This window comes from Salvelinus namaycush, chromosome 25, assembly GCF_016432855.1.
Source record: "Salvelinus namaycush isolate Seneca chromosome 25, SaNama_1.0, whole genome shotgun sequence".
NCBI lineage: Eukaryota > Metazoa > Chordata > Actinopteri > Salmoniformes > Salmonidae > Salvelinus > Salvelinus namaycush.
This window is the reverse complement of record NC_052331.1, coordinates 39733502-39747008: the sequence shown is the minus strand read 5'-3', so window position 1 is coordinate 39747008 and position 13507 is coordinate 39733502. Positions and strand designations below refer to the sequence as shown.

The window sequence follows — 13507 nt, the reverse complement described above, 5'->3', positions numbered from 1 at the left end:
CCCTAGACAGGACGCTAGTCTATCTCCTGTTTCTGTGGTGTGAGGCAGCTTGATGTACAAGTACACCCCCTAGACAGGACGCTAGTCTATCTCCTGTTTCTGTGGTGTGAGGCAGCTTGATGTACAAGTACACCCCCTAGACAGGACGCTAGTCTATCTCTTGTTTCCGTAGTGTGAGGCAGCTTGATGTACAAGTACACCCCCTAGACAGGACGCTAGTCTATCTCTTGTTTCCGTAGTGTGAGGCAGCTTGATGTACAAGTACACCCCCTAGACAGGACGCTAGTCTATCTCTTATTTCTGTAGTGTGAGGCAGCTTGATGTACACCCCTTAGACAGAAGTTAGTCTATCACAGGGCCATAACCCCCCCCCCCCCTTCTATCTCCTAAATGCTGAGTACCAAGCAACAGCAAGAGGAGTTTAGACTAAACTATAGACTTGTATATGGGCATTTATAATGATAATAGGGTTAAATATTAGGGTCTGCTGCCTAAACAGCTGCCCAGTTTTCTGAATTTACTCTGAGAATGTTTCATATGCATATCAGTGAGACTTTGACTGATAAGCACATGTGATTTAGCTTCACCCTTTTACTGGCAATACTGAACATATTCATCAGACTGGTTAAACAGGTGGGTCCCCTGGTAAATATGGACCTAAACTATGGTTCCTACACTGTTATAGCAATATGTATTTTCCATAAGAAAAATCCAGGGGCGTATTCACTAGGAACCAAGGTGTGAGACAAGTTAATATACTATAACATATGTTGAAACTTTTCCATATTTTCGATCATGTTTGCCTTCACAATTAATGAACAGTGTTCATTTTACAGGATAGTACTCTTATTTTGAAGGAAGAAAAAAACACGAGCCGGAAGTGCTTCCTTACTGTTGTAGCGGTCATAGCACCAAGCCGAAAATCGCACTGTCAACGTCAGACAAACACCCCAAAAACGGATTAAAAAACAGTTCAGAAAAACGTAAGAAATATGGACGACGACGTGTTGACAACTTTGAAAATATTGATAATTGGGGAGAGTGGTGTCGGAAAGTCAAGGTAAGATAGTCTTTGTTTTGAAGTTTTGTTCATTACAGGAAGGCTATTTTGCCTTTTCGTTAGCTACAGTATGTAACTTTTCTTAGCTAACACACTAGCTAACGTTAGCTGTATAACCAGCTGCATTCGTTTGTCCTTTGAATTGGGAATAAAAATCACATTCCTACACTTGCTTTTTATCATCTTACTTGATGATTATTTAAATATTTCCTGGTAAATTGCTAGCTACGTGTTAGTTATTTATCATTGTCTAGCAGAACCAGTATCTGGGCAAACGAGATGACGAGTAACGTTAGCTTTCTGGGCACAGGGGAGATCTTGTCACATCCGTCTCGTTTGCCCAGATACTGGTTGATCTACTAGCTAGCTATGTGGAACTGGTGGTGTGTGGCAAACCCACTCCAGCCCTTGTTAGTTAGCTAACTAAATAGTTTTCCTAGGTTGTGGGCTAGGTAGGCTATATCTGGTGTGTCAGTGTTAAAATGCCTGCTCTCAGACATGGTGTTGCCCTTCTGTCCCCAAACAGTCTTCTCCTGAGGTTCACAGACGATACTTTTGACCCAGAGCTAGCAGCAACCATAGGTAAGTCATAAAGGAGCTCCACCATCAAAGGAGTGTGCCCCAGTGCACTGTTAATGGGAAGGGGGAAACACAGAATTCCCACTCTAACAGCAGCTTTGACACCGTTGCTAGGCCTATGTGTCAATGGAATATTGTTATGTCACACATTAGGCTATTCATATTTATGGGTTGAGTCTGCTCCTGCCTCCCTCTTTTTGATGCAGGTGTGGATTTCAAAGTAAAAACAATTGCAGTGGATGGGAATAGTGCCAAGCTTGCTATTTGGGTAAGTGTATGAAAATGTCATGTATTATCATTCAAATCTAAGCTCTTTCACTGTAATTAGGTTGATTTTCTAAGGTGTGGCCAACGTACTCTGTGAAGTGAACATCAGGAAATTCACATTCTTAAAAGGACAATCTGCAGTGCAAACAAAAACAAAGTTGCCACTGTTTTGGTAAATAACTGATGGTGAGCCAGTATGAACCAGTATCTGTGTGTTTTAGACCTCTAATGCCCAGAAAGCTGACTCAAACTCTTATTCACTGGCTCTGCAAGCATTATAATGTAAAAATAAGTTTCACTGAGCAGTGAGGAGTTTCACTGAGCAGCGATTTTCATTTACGCCGTTACAGCTGGTATGTACTTCCAACAAAGGTCAAAATAAAAATGTACAAGCAACTGAAAAATGCCTGTTGTAGACTTCCGACCTGTGTGTGGCAGTAATGAGTGATTTACATTGGAGGTGCTAAAGAGGCTTATTTATTTATTTGTCCGGGTGCAAGTATGTTTTTTATATAGACCTTTTGTTGGAAGTACATACCAGTCGTAACGGGAGTAAATGTAGATAGTTGCTCAACGAAACTCCATATTTGGTGATAAACAAACATATATTTTGAAGTTTGTTGAATCAGAGCTTTCTGGGTGTTTTATAACGCACAGATACTTGTTCAGGCATGGAGAAATGTAACCACTCTCAACATCATAGACATAGCTATGGACTGACCATCTATGATATCAAAATTAGTTTTGAGGCTAAACAGTGTTTTTAGTTTACAATTACATTGTTTAACAACATCCACTTTGTACAGGTGTTTTAAAAGACACTGAAAAACATATGTTTGTTTGGCTCCAACATTAGGGTTGTTTTCAGCAGGCACAAAAAACGTTTTGGAAATGAGTCGATACGCGCATTTTGATTTAGTCTGTCCAAACCAGACGCAAACAGTACATGCTGGTTAAAATATGATACTGAACCGATTCTTTTGGGTGCAGGTTCGAAATACATATGAAACATTAATGGACATTTGGCTAACTACATGTTGCTAGCTAGTTTGACCTGGGGGTTGGACATTGGGTTGTTATTTTACCTGAAATGCAAATGGTCATTTTCAGATTATTTTATGCAAACGCGACTGTCCTTGGGTCCATGTTATTGTGCATTCAGATAGGTTACCTCCTAGGTTTCAGAACGTTTGTTCCTTTCCTGCCTCCTGAACACATCCCAAGATGTTCTATTTCAGAAGAACTACATACAGGGCCTTCAGAAAGTATTCACACCCCTTGACTTTTTACACATTTTGTGTTACAGCCTGAGTTTTAAATTGAGACTTTGTGTCACTGGCCTACAAAAAATTACCCAATAATGTCAAAGTGGAATTATGTGAGTCATTAAGTATTCAACCCATTTGTTAATGCAAGCCTAAATAAGCTCAGGAATAAACATTTGCTTAACAAGTCCCATAATAAGTTGCATGGACTCACTCTGTGTGAAATAATAGTGTTTAAAATGATTTTTGAGTGAATCCCTCATCTCTGTACCCCACACATACAATTATTTGTAAGGTCCTTCATTCGAGCAGTGAATTTCACAGATTCAACCCCAAAGTCCAGGGAGGTTTTCCGATGCCTCGCAAAGAAGGGCACCTATTGGTAAAAAATAAATAAAAAGCAGACATTGAATATCCTATTGAACATGGTGAAGTTATTAATTACTCTTTGGATGGTGTATCAATACACCCAGTCACTTCAAGGATACAGGTGTCCTCCTTAACTCAGTTGCCGGAGAGGAAAGAAACAGCTCAGGGTTCATTACCATGAGGCCAATGGTGATTTTTAAAACTGTTAGAGTTTAATGGCTGTGATAGGAGAGAACTGAGGATGGATCAACAACATTGTAGTTATTCCACAATTCTTACCTAATTGACAGGGTGAAAAGAAAGCCTGTACAGAATACAAATATTCCAAAACATGCATCCTGTTTGCAACAAGGCAATAAAGAAATCTACTTTATGTCCTGAATAGAAAGTCTTATGTTTGGTACTCAGTGATGTATTTGCCCCAATCTTCATATTTCAAGAATGGTGGTGGCTGCATCATGTTATGGGTATGCTTGTCATCGCAAAGACTATGGAGTTTTAAAATTATTTTTATTAAAGGAAACGGAATCGAGCGACGCACAAAGCAAAATCCTAGAGGAAAACCTGGTTGTCTGCTTTCCAGCAGACACTGGAAAACATTCACCTTTCAGCAGGACAATAACCTAAAATCAAAGGTCAAAGATACACTGGAGTTGCTCCCGAGTGGCGCAGAGGTCTAAGGCACTGCATCTCGGTGCAAGAGGCGTCACCACAGTCCCTGGTTCGAATCCAGGCTGTGTCACATCCGGCCGTGATTGGGAGTCCCATAGGGCGGCGCACAATTGGCAAAGCGTCGTCTGGGTTTGGCCGGAGTAGGCCGTCATTTGTTCTTAACCTTTATTTAACTAGGCAAGTCAGTTAACTTTTTATTTTATTTTTTACATTTTTTAAAACCAAGACGACATTGAATGTTGCCGAGTGGCCTAGTTACACTTTTTGGCTTAAATCTATGGCAAGACTTGAAAATTGCTGTCTAGCAATCATCAACAAACTTGACAGAGCAAAGAAGTCTAATTTTTTTAAATAATGTGCAAATATTGTACAATCCAGGTGTGGAAAGCTCTTAGAGATTTACCCAGAAAGACTCACAGCAGTAATCACAGCCAAAGGTGATTCTAACATGTATTTACATTTACATTTTAGTCATTTAGCAGACGCTCTTATCCAGAGCGACTTACAGTAGAGTGCATACATTTTATTACATTTTTTACATACTGAGACAAGGATATCCCTACCGGCCAAACCCTCCCTAACCCGGACGACGCTATGCCAATTGTGCGTCGCCCCACGGACCTCCCGGTTGCGGCCGGCTGCGACAGAGCCTGGGCGCGAACCCAGCCCAGCCTGTTCGCGAACCCAGAGACTCTGGTGGCGCAGCTAGCACTGCGATGCAGTGCCCTAGACCACTGCGCCACCCGGGAGTATTGACTCAGGGGGTTGAATACTTATCTCACCAAAATAGTGTATGTGTAGATATTTGACCACACCATTTCTCACCTTGTAACACAACAAAATGTGGAAGAAGTCAAAGGGTGTGACTCCTCCTTTCTGAAGGCACTGTAGAACAGCTTGTTCAAGGATAGAGTTGCACGCACCATGGGATTGCACCATGTGATGGCGCTATTGTGTAATGTGTCGCATAGAGAAGCTATGACAGTGGAAGGTTGGCCTCCCAAAGTGAAATCCACGACTCTAGCAGGACCTGGGAAGATTGACTTGTTTTAGTATTTACTAAATGTGAAGCTCTTCAAAGTCTCATCAAAATGTGATAATTGTGAGTCATCCAAAAAATAAATGGTTGTGGTTATAACTCCTATCCATAATGCAGCGTGTTGATACTTTCTACCAAGTGAATTCCTCTCGACGCTGGCATGGCACGGGTAACAGTTTCTGTGTTCAGTGCTGAAGAATGACACACTGCTTTCTCTCATTGACGCCTGGTTGTTGTTGTTGGGCCTGTTAGGACACAGCAGGACAGGAGAGGTTCCGGACCCTGACGCCCAGCTACTACCGTGGTGCACAGGGAGTCATACTGGGTGAGTGTTTGTCTCATGACCCAACAGTGGTGAACATATATTATCACGTCTGGAACCATATGTACCAAGTATGCTGATCTAGGATCAGGTTCCTTCTGTCCATACGATCTTATACATGATGAGGTAAAATGACAAAAGCAGTCATACTCTGAGAAGTCCCTGGTCTCCCAAATTTGAGGTGCCTATTTCAAATACTCCATTCAACCCACATTCTCAATTCTGAACCTCTAGTCCTATGGACCTCCACAGAATGATTTCAGTACCCCCCCCCCCCCCCCCCCCCTGCGCTTGTATAACACATTTTAATTGTAGATATTGATGAGGTACAGACACTGTTAATCTCCTCTCTTTTGCTGTTAGTGTACGATGTCACTAAACGGGACACGTTCACGAGGCTGGAGAACTGGCTGAACGAACTGGAGACGTACTGCACACGGAACGACCTCGTCAAAATGCTGGTTGGGAACAAGATTGATAAGGAGGTGGGTGTCCCAGTGCATCGTGGGTCACTACCTGTCTGGCATGAATCTGTCTTTTCAGCTGTGCTTCTATTATATTGTCACCTAGCTGCCATTGTCTCCAGTGTTGGATGCAACAAATAAAGTCGTATCACTTAGCAATGTTTTGTGTCGCTGGTATTGTACCTGATGCTGTTACACATTCCACAGGCGAACACCTGTTATGTGAACCCATTGTTGAATTTGACAGTTCAGTTTTTTTGTTTCAGGAAAACCGTGTAGTTGACCGAAACGAAGGCCTTAAGTTCGCAAGGAAACACTCCATGCTTTTTATTGGTAAGTTCTTTGGTCTTTGTAAAATAGCTGGGCGTCTGAGTAAAATAACCCGGATACTCAAGTTAATGGGGTCTACTACATAAAGATCTCTTTTACCGTTTGGTGAGTAAATATCCAGTTGGAGACTAGCTTTTACAACAGTGTGCAGACTCTTGAATTCGAGCACAGATGTCATCCTGTAACTCTCCTTTTGACATTCCTAATCTCCACTGTCAGCACAACACTGAAGGATGCAGCCCCTTCCAGGAGAATTGCATTACGATCGCAAATCTGCAGTCAATCATCTATCAAAACCTCATGTCTACACATGTTTCTATTTCCCAGCTCCAATCGCCTCCTGAAATTAGGTTATAGCATTTCTGAAGACTTTCCATTTTAGAATGACTAAATTAAAGGTTTTGAAAAAGGTTTATGGAAAAGGGTAATGTTTTTGTTTCTATGTGCCGTGTAGGCTACACAGTGCCCAGTGTGTGTGTGTGTGTGTGTGTGTGTGTGTGTGTGTGTGTGTATGTATGTATATATATATATATATATATATATATATATATATACTTCTTGATACGAACATTCATATTTTATGAACGCTGAATGTGTATGTCTACACATGATGATCTTGATTTGGGTAATTTAGATTGACATCATATGTCAGAAAATCAACAGAGTAAAGATATCTCCTTAGAAAATGACCTTAATGTATGGACTAGGTGAATCAGACATCACTCTGGGGGTGAAGAAATCCAGCCCAGTCTGGCACTTGTCATGCACATATTTTGTCGCGTTAAAAATCAGCTACTGGGACTTAAACTGAAATAGTCTGAAAACCCGCTGTCACTTTTCCTCCCATTTTATTCGAAACGGACCTAAAATAGTTTTGAAGTGAGTTTGTTGTTGCATCCCTCTAACACTAATATCTCACTAATGTGCCCTTCCATTTTGGCAGAGGCCAGTGCTAAAACGCGGGATGGTGTCCAGTGTGCCTTCGAGGAGCTGGTGGAGAAGATTCTCCAGACTCCAGGGCTTTGGGAAAGCAACGCCCAGCCCCGGGGCGTCCAGCTGGGGGACCAGGAGCAGCGCGGGGCTGGAGGCTGTGGAGGATATTGCTCCGTACTGTAAACCTGGAACCAACCCAAACGGCATACTGGAAACCAGAACCTGAGAAGGATATTAAGAGTCCGTTAATATACTGTGTGTGTTATATACTGAGTCACGGCAAGGGTTCATCTGCACCTTCCGAGGTCTCGGTACAAAGGGACTTTGCGGTTTGCACTCTTCCTGTACCGCCAGTCAGTTGTAACAGTGCATTACATCGTGTTGAAAACACAGTTGATATTCATCATGTATAAAATATCACGCTAAAGGAGGTACATTTGTTTTATCAAGTTTGTTGTTAACTACACCAAGTCACATATACGTCTTGTCGAACACGTCATGGTGAAACGGGGAATGTCTTCTGTACAAAATAATATTTAATACCTTCTGCTACACGTTTATGCAATACATTATGAATATGATCATTACATCATGTCAAATACCTACCAAGTTATACCGCAAATACCTTCGCTATTTATGTCAAATTTTCTACTTGAAGAGTAGATCTGCATGCCTTAACTATGGTTACCGTAGGACCAATAGAAGAAGGGTGAGTCCTTTGACGCGCCTTCACTTTGTCCTAGCTAGTGTTTGTAGGCCTATAACCCCCCCCCCATAAGCACTTTGTAACAGCTGACATAGGCATTCATCACCACACATTGTGCACCTAGTCATAGACAGACATCCATTTAACATGGAAGTAGTGTGTATGCTTCACAGTTGGTTTTACCAACGTATCCCACTGGTTGACAACAATTATATATATATATATATATATTTTTTATCCCCTTCCATTTTATTTACTTGGTAATTTCTCTATTCCAAGCTGTTAAATATTTATATTTTCTTCCACTTTATATTTCCTGATGTGGGAACATCCATGCAATGTTTTACGTCTTGGCAAGCACAGTCCATGTGGCGTTGATATAGCCTAGTGATGTGCCTATCCATAGCTGTTACTGGCTCAAATGTTGAAAGGAAAGAAAAGGTGCATGTTTATTATTAATGCTATTGCAAAATAAAGATTTTTTTTTTCTCTCAAAAAAAAATCAAGGCTTGGTTTCATTCTGACCTAGCTGGCCCTTCAATCAAGCAAGCCTTCTTATTACATAATGGTCGTTAGTTCAAGCATGCTTATGGATGTTCAGTGGATCCTGTGGTCTGGAAAAGGGATGAATTTACATGGATCAGCCCAACAGGTTTCTCATGCCTGTCTAGTTAAATGGTCCACTCCATAACATATTACACACAGTCATGTCACACCACACGTACATGCAAAAACTCATTGTCAAGACAGATATGAGTCTGTATATCTGTAGCAAGATATACAGTATGTTGGTTGCATGTTTTGCTATTTGAATTTTAAATAATTATCCTGTTTATTTGTTGTATCTTCAGTTTTTGTCTGACCTTTTTTAAAGTGGGCTTGTTTTCCATCCATGAATCACCTTATGAATATCTATACCATAACATTCAAATGACACTTGTAAGTGGTGTTGTGCTCGGTCATGACAAGGACATTTTGTATTATTTCAAACTGAAATAAAAGACAATGGGAAGAAGAGGAATGTTCTGGTTTTGAGTTTGTTGTTCGAGTAGCCTCGAGAGCACTATTTCTTTACTGCAATAGGCTATTTTTACGAGCTGAATGTTTGTTGTGGGGAATGCGCATACCGGTATTCTTTAACTATTTGTTTTCTTATGGCAATCATATCTTTAATACAGTTCAAAGGTCCTTATTTGTTGAACTGTATTGAATGTCAATGTTAGCTATACCTAACCAAACTATCTACAGTATCTATATTGAGTACAATAAAATTAAGAACACCTTCCTGATATTGAGTTGCAACCCCCCCCCCCCCTTTTACCCTCAGAACAGCCTGAATTCATCAGGGCATGGACTCTACAAGGTGTCAAAAGTGTTCCACAGGGATGCTGGCCCATGTTGACTCCAATACTTCCCACAGTTGTGTCAAGTTGGCTGGATGTCCTTTGGGTGGTGGACCATTCTTGATACACACAGGAAAATTAAGAATGTTATTTGATTTGAAACTGTTGAGCAAGAAACCCAGCAGCATTGCAGTTCTTGGCACAAACCGGTGCACCTGGCACCTACTTCCATACCCTGTTCAAAGGCACTTAAATATTTTGTCTTGCCCATTCACACCCTGAATGGCACACATACACAATCCATGTCTCCAGGCTTAAAAATCCTTCTTTAACATGTCTCATCTTCATCTACACGGATTTAACAAGTGACACCAATAAGGGATCATAGCTTTCACCTGGTCAGTCTATGTCATGGAAAGAGCAGTGTTCATAATGTTTTGTCCACTCATTGGATAGATGTGAGAACCTTTCCTGATAAACTTCTACTGATCTAGCTCAACATGCAAGACTTTGAACACACTACTCACGATGTCACCAAAGCATGAGAAAGGGACCAGTGGAAAATGCTACTAAGCTATGTTTTAGGGTATTGTCTCAGAGCCCAATGTATGATTATGTGCGTATGTTCAGTGTCAGGAGAATGTCCCCAAAATGCATCATGATAAGTCCACTCTGTCAGATGGCCAATACAGTGATTTTTTAAACCAGTTTGACTAGCAGATGTATGGTTGTGCAGCCTTAAAACTCATTCTATAAGACCAAGGCACAAGTGGTTTCTGAGCAAAAAAACAAAATGCATCAGTTTTAGTAAGGTATAGCCTAGTGGGATAGGATTAGCAAGAGAAGTTGAACATGTTTCACATTTATTTATTCAAAAGTATTTCCACTGCTATGTTGTGATAATATTTGTACCTAGGCTCCAAATCCAGTCTGTTAATGTCATTGAGAATTTTTCTTAAATAGTCATAGTCAAAAACACAGTTCTCATGTAATCAAATATATCTCACGGTTCCAATAAAAAAATACACACATTGACCCCCCCCCCAATTTTATTTTTTATCGCTCAAACATTACAATCCGATAGAAATACTATAAGGCAGGAAGTGGTGAATGAATGAGACTTGTTAACCATGTAGTGTACAGCTCCCTCAGAAAGGATTCATACCCCTTTGACTTATTCCACATGTTGTCGTGTTACAGCCTGAATTCAAAATATATTAAATAAAAAAAAATCTCTCTCACCCATCTACACACAATAGCCAATAATGACAAAGTGAAAACATGTTTTTAGAAATGTTTGAAAATGTAAATAAAGATATTACATTTACATAAGTATTCACACCCCTGAGTCAATACTTTTTAGAAGCACCTTTGGCTATGATTACTGCTTTGAGTCATCTGGGGTATGTCTGTATCAACTTTGAGTCGTCTGGGGTATGTCTGTATCAACTTTGCACATCTGAATTTGGGGATTTTCTCCCATTCTTCCTTGGAGATTTTTCTCAAGCTCTGTTAAGTTAGATGGGAAGTGTCAGTGAACAGTAATCTTAAAATCTTTCCACAGATTTTCAATGGGATTGAAGTCTGGGCTTTGGCTGGGTCACTCAAGGACTTTCACATTCTTGTTCTGAAGCCATTCCAGCATTGCTTCATTGCTTTGGCTGTATGTTTGATGTCATTGTCCTGTTGGAACGTACATTTTCACCCCAGTCTAAGGTCATTTGCAGTCTGAAGCAGGTTCTCATCAAGGATTTGCCTGTATTTGGCACTATTCATTTATATATATTTTTATTCTTACCAGTCTCCCAAGTCCCTGCCACTGAAAAGCATCCCCATAGCATAATGCTACCACCACCATGCTTCACAGTAGGGATGGGGTTAGACGGGGTGATGAGCTGTGCCTCTTCTTTTCCAGACACAGCACTTTGCTTTCAGGCCAGAGAATCTTTTGTCTTATGATCTCAGTCTTTCACATGCCTTTTTTGCAAACTCCAGGCGTGCTGTCATGTGCCTTTTTCTCAATAATGGCTTCCATCTGGCCACTCTCCCATAAAGCCTAGATTGTTGAAGTGTTGTAGAGAGACTGGTGTCCTTCTGGCAGGTTCTCCCATCTCAGGCAAGGAACTCTGTAGTTCTGTCAGAGTGGTCATTGGGTTCTTGGTCACCTCCCTGACCAAGGTCCTTCTTGCTTGGTTGTTCAGCCAGCTCTAAGCAGATTCTGGGTTGTTTCATATTTTTTAAATTTCCCAATGATAGACACCACTGTGCTCTTGGAAACTTTCGACATTCTAGAAATTGTTTTATACCCTTCCCCAGATACAGTATATGCCTCATCACAATTCTATCTTGGAGATTTATGGACAGTTCCTTGGACTTCATGATATAGTTTCTGCTTTGACATGCACTGTCAACTGTGAGACCTTATATATACAGGTGTGTTTCTTTCTAAATCATGTCTAACCAGTTAAATTGGCCACAGGTAGACTCCCAAGTTGTAATGAGATCTCAAGGATGATCAAAGGAAATTGGATGCACCTGAGCTCAATTTGAAGTGTCATAGCAAAGGGTGTGAATACTTATGTAAATTAGATTTCTGTGTTTCATTTGTAGACATTTCAAAACAATTATTTTATCTTTGTCATTATGGGGTATTGTGTGTAGATGGGTGAGAGAGAAAAAAATATTTAATCCGTTTTGAATTCAGGCTGTAACACAACAAAATGTAGAATAAGTCAATGGGTATGAATACTTTCTGAAGGAACTGTAGGTTATCTGGTAGGTGGAACTGTCCGTCTTGGAAGAAGAAGCCAGCAGCATTCCAAAGAAGCAAGAATCAGGATGGCACAACATTGTCTCTGCTCCACGTTTAAGCATATTTAAAGTAATGTGGTTACTTGGACATGTTTCAGTTCGACTGGCGGCTAGCCAAAGTCGGTTAGGCTGACCAAACAAGTGTGCTCGTAAACTCACTTAAGACCTTCGCTTGAAAAATTAGAAAAAGGCGACAATAGTACTGTTTGGCCATTTTGAGAAGCTGTAGCCAATATACACTTCCTAAAAAGAGTCAGAATGAATCTAAGATACAGTAACTCAAGAAATCTGTCATTGATTTTGCCGTTTTTGCCGTGGAGATCGTAGTCACGCAATTACTAAGATGTTTGGTGCGGTATTTCTCAATGAAAACAAGTCGTCTCTCTCGTTGAATGACAACAAAGACTTTATTAAAGAATCCCTACAGTTGACCAATCATGGAAGAAGGTGTGAAAACTTTGGGTCCCAAACTTCGGTTGGCCTCTATAATAAAAAATGTGCCCGAAAATCTGAAAAAACCCTTACTGGAGGCCAACACAAACAAAAACGTCACAAAATGGCGTATAATATATGCATAAACTCTTTCGAAATGTTTAGTCTGGGAAGCATGCGGACGCCTTTACTCCATACCCAGATCATGAGGTGAGATTACCAAAGGGGGGGTTCACCTCATGGTGAAAACTGATGAAAACTGGTCTTTAGTATTGTAAAATCCTCAGTTCTATTTTTGCTCTGAAATGTGCTGCTATATTCTATCATGACTTCGATGCCACATTATTTTACAATACTGCTACGACGCTATTTATCTAATATTTGGGGCGTCAGGTAGCCTAGTGGTTAAAACGTTTGGGCCAGGAACCAAAAGGTTGCTAGATTGGATCTCCGAGTTGAAAAGGTAAAAGAAATCTGTCATTCGACCCTTGAACAAGGCAGTTTACCCACTGTTTCCTGGTAGGCCGTCATTGTTCTTAACTGACATGCCAAGTAAAATAAAGGTTAAATAAAAAATATTTACATTTACATCAAGGAAGCAATTTGTCCTTTCAGATTTCTCTCACATCAAAATCAAAAATGTTAAAATACTTTGACAGAGTATGTAACTTTGCAAAGTTGGTCAACACTGTTTTTTACTGCATTCCCTCTACACTTGTGTTGAAGTCTTGAAAATCGCATTTAAAAAAAATTGTACCACAATTTAACATTGTAGGTTGTAAAAACGTATACTATAAATTACAGGTTGCCTTTTGTAATTCAAATTGATTCAAGTGACCAGTTTGGCCCTGGTCCAGACGGTGTAGGTTGAAGTTACCTCTAGACGCTGATCTTGGTTCAGTTTTGCATTTTCCC

General features: G+C 40.5%; 1 protein-coding gene across 1 annotated transcript; it reads left to right on the top strand.

Moving 5' to 3' along the window:
- Positions 1-904: 904 nt before the first annotated feature.
- On the top strand, positions 905-9027 carry LOC120020722 (ras-related protein Rab-18-B). Its single transcript, XM_038964449.1, has 7 exons — positions 905-1060; positions 1587-1642; positions 1846-1907; positions 5504-5576; positions 5937-6058; positions 6304-6370; positions 7311-9027. The coding sequence occupies exons 1-7, from the start codon at positions 993-995 to the stop codon at positions 7481-7483; spliced, it is 621 nt and encodes a 206-aa protein (XP_038820377.1). The 5' UTR covers positions 905-992; the 3' UTR covers positions 7484-9027.
- Positions 9028-13507: the final 4480 nt, after the last annotated feature.

What these genes read in the sequence shown, in the direction of transcription:
- LOC120020722 (XM_038964449.1), top strand. Translation starts at nt 993, where the DNA reads ATGGACGACGACGTGTTGACAACTTTGAAAATATTGATAATTGGGGAG. An exon ending in GTGCCAAGCTTGCTATTTGG is followed by an intron (nt 1,908 to 5,503) that starts GTAAGTGTATGA and finishes TGGGCCTGTTAG; the next exon opens with GACACAGCAGGACAGGAGAG. An exon ending in GGAACAAGATTGATAAGGAG is followed by an intron (nt 6,059 to 6,303) that starts GTGGGTGTCCCA and finishes TTTTTGTTTCAG; the next exon opens with GAAAACCGTGTAGTTGACCG.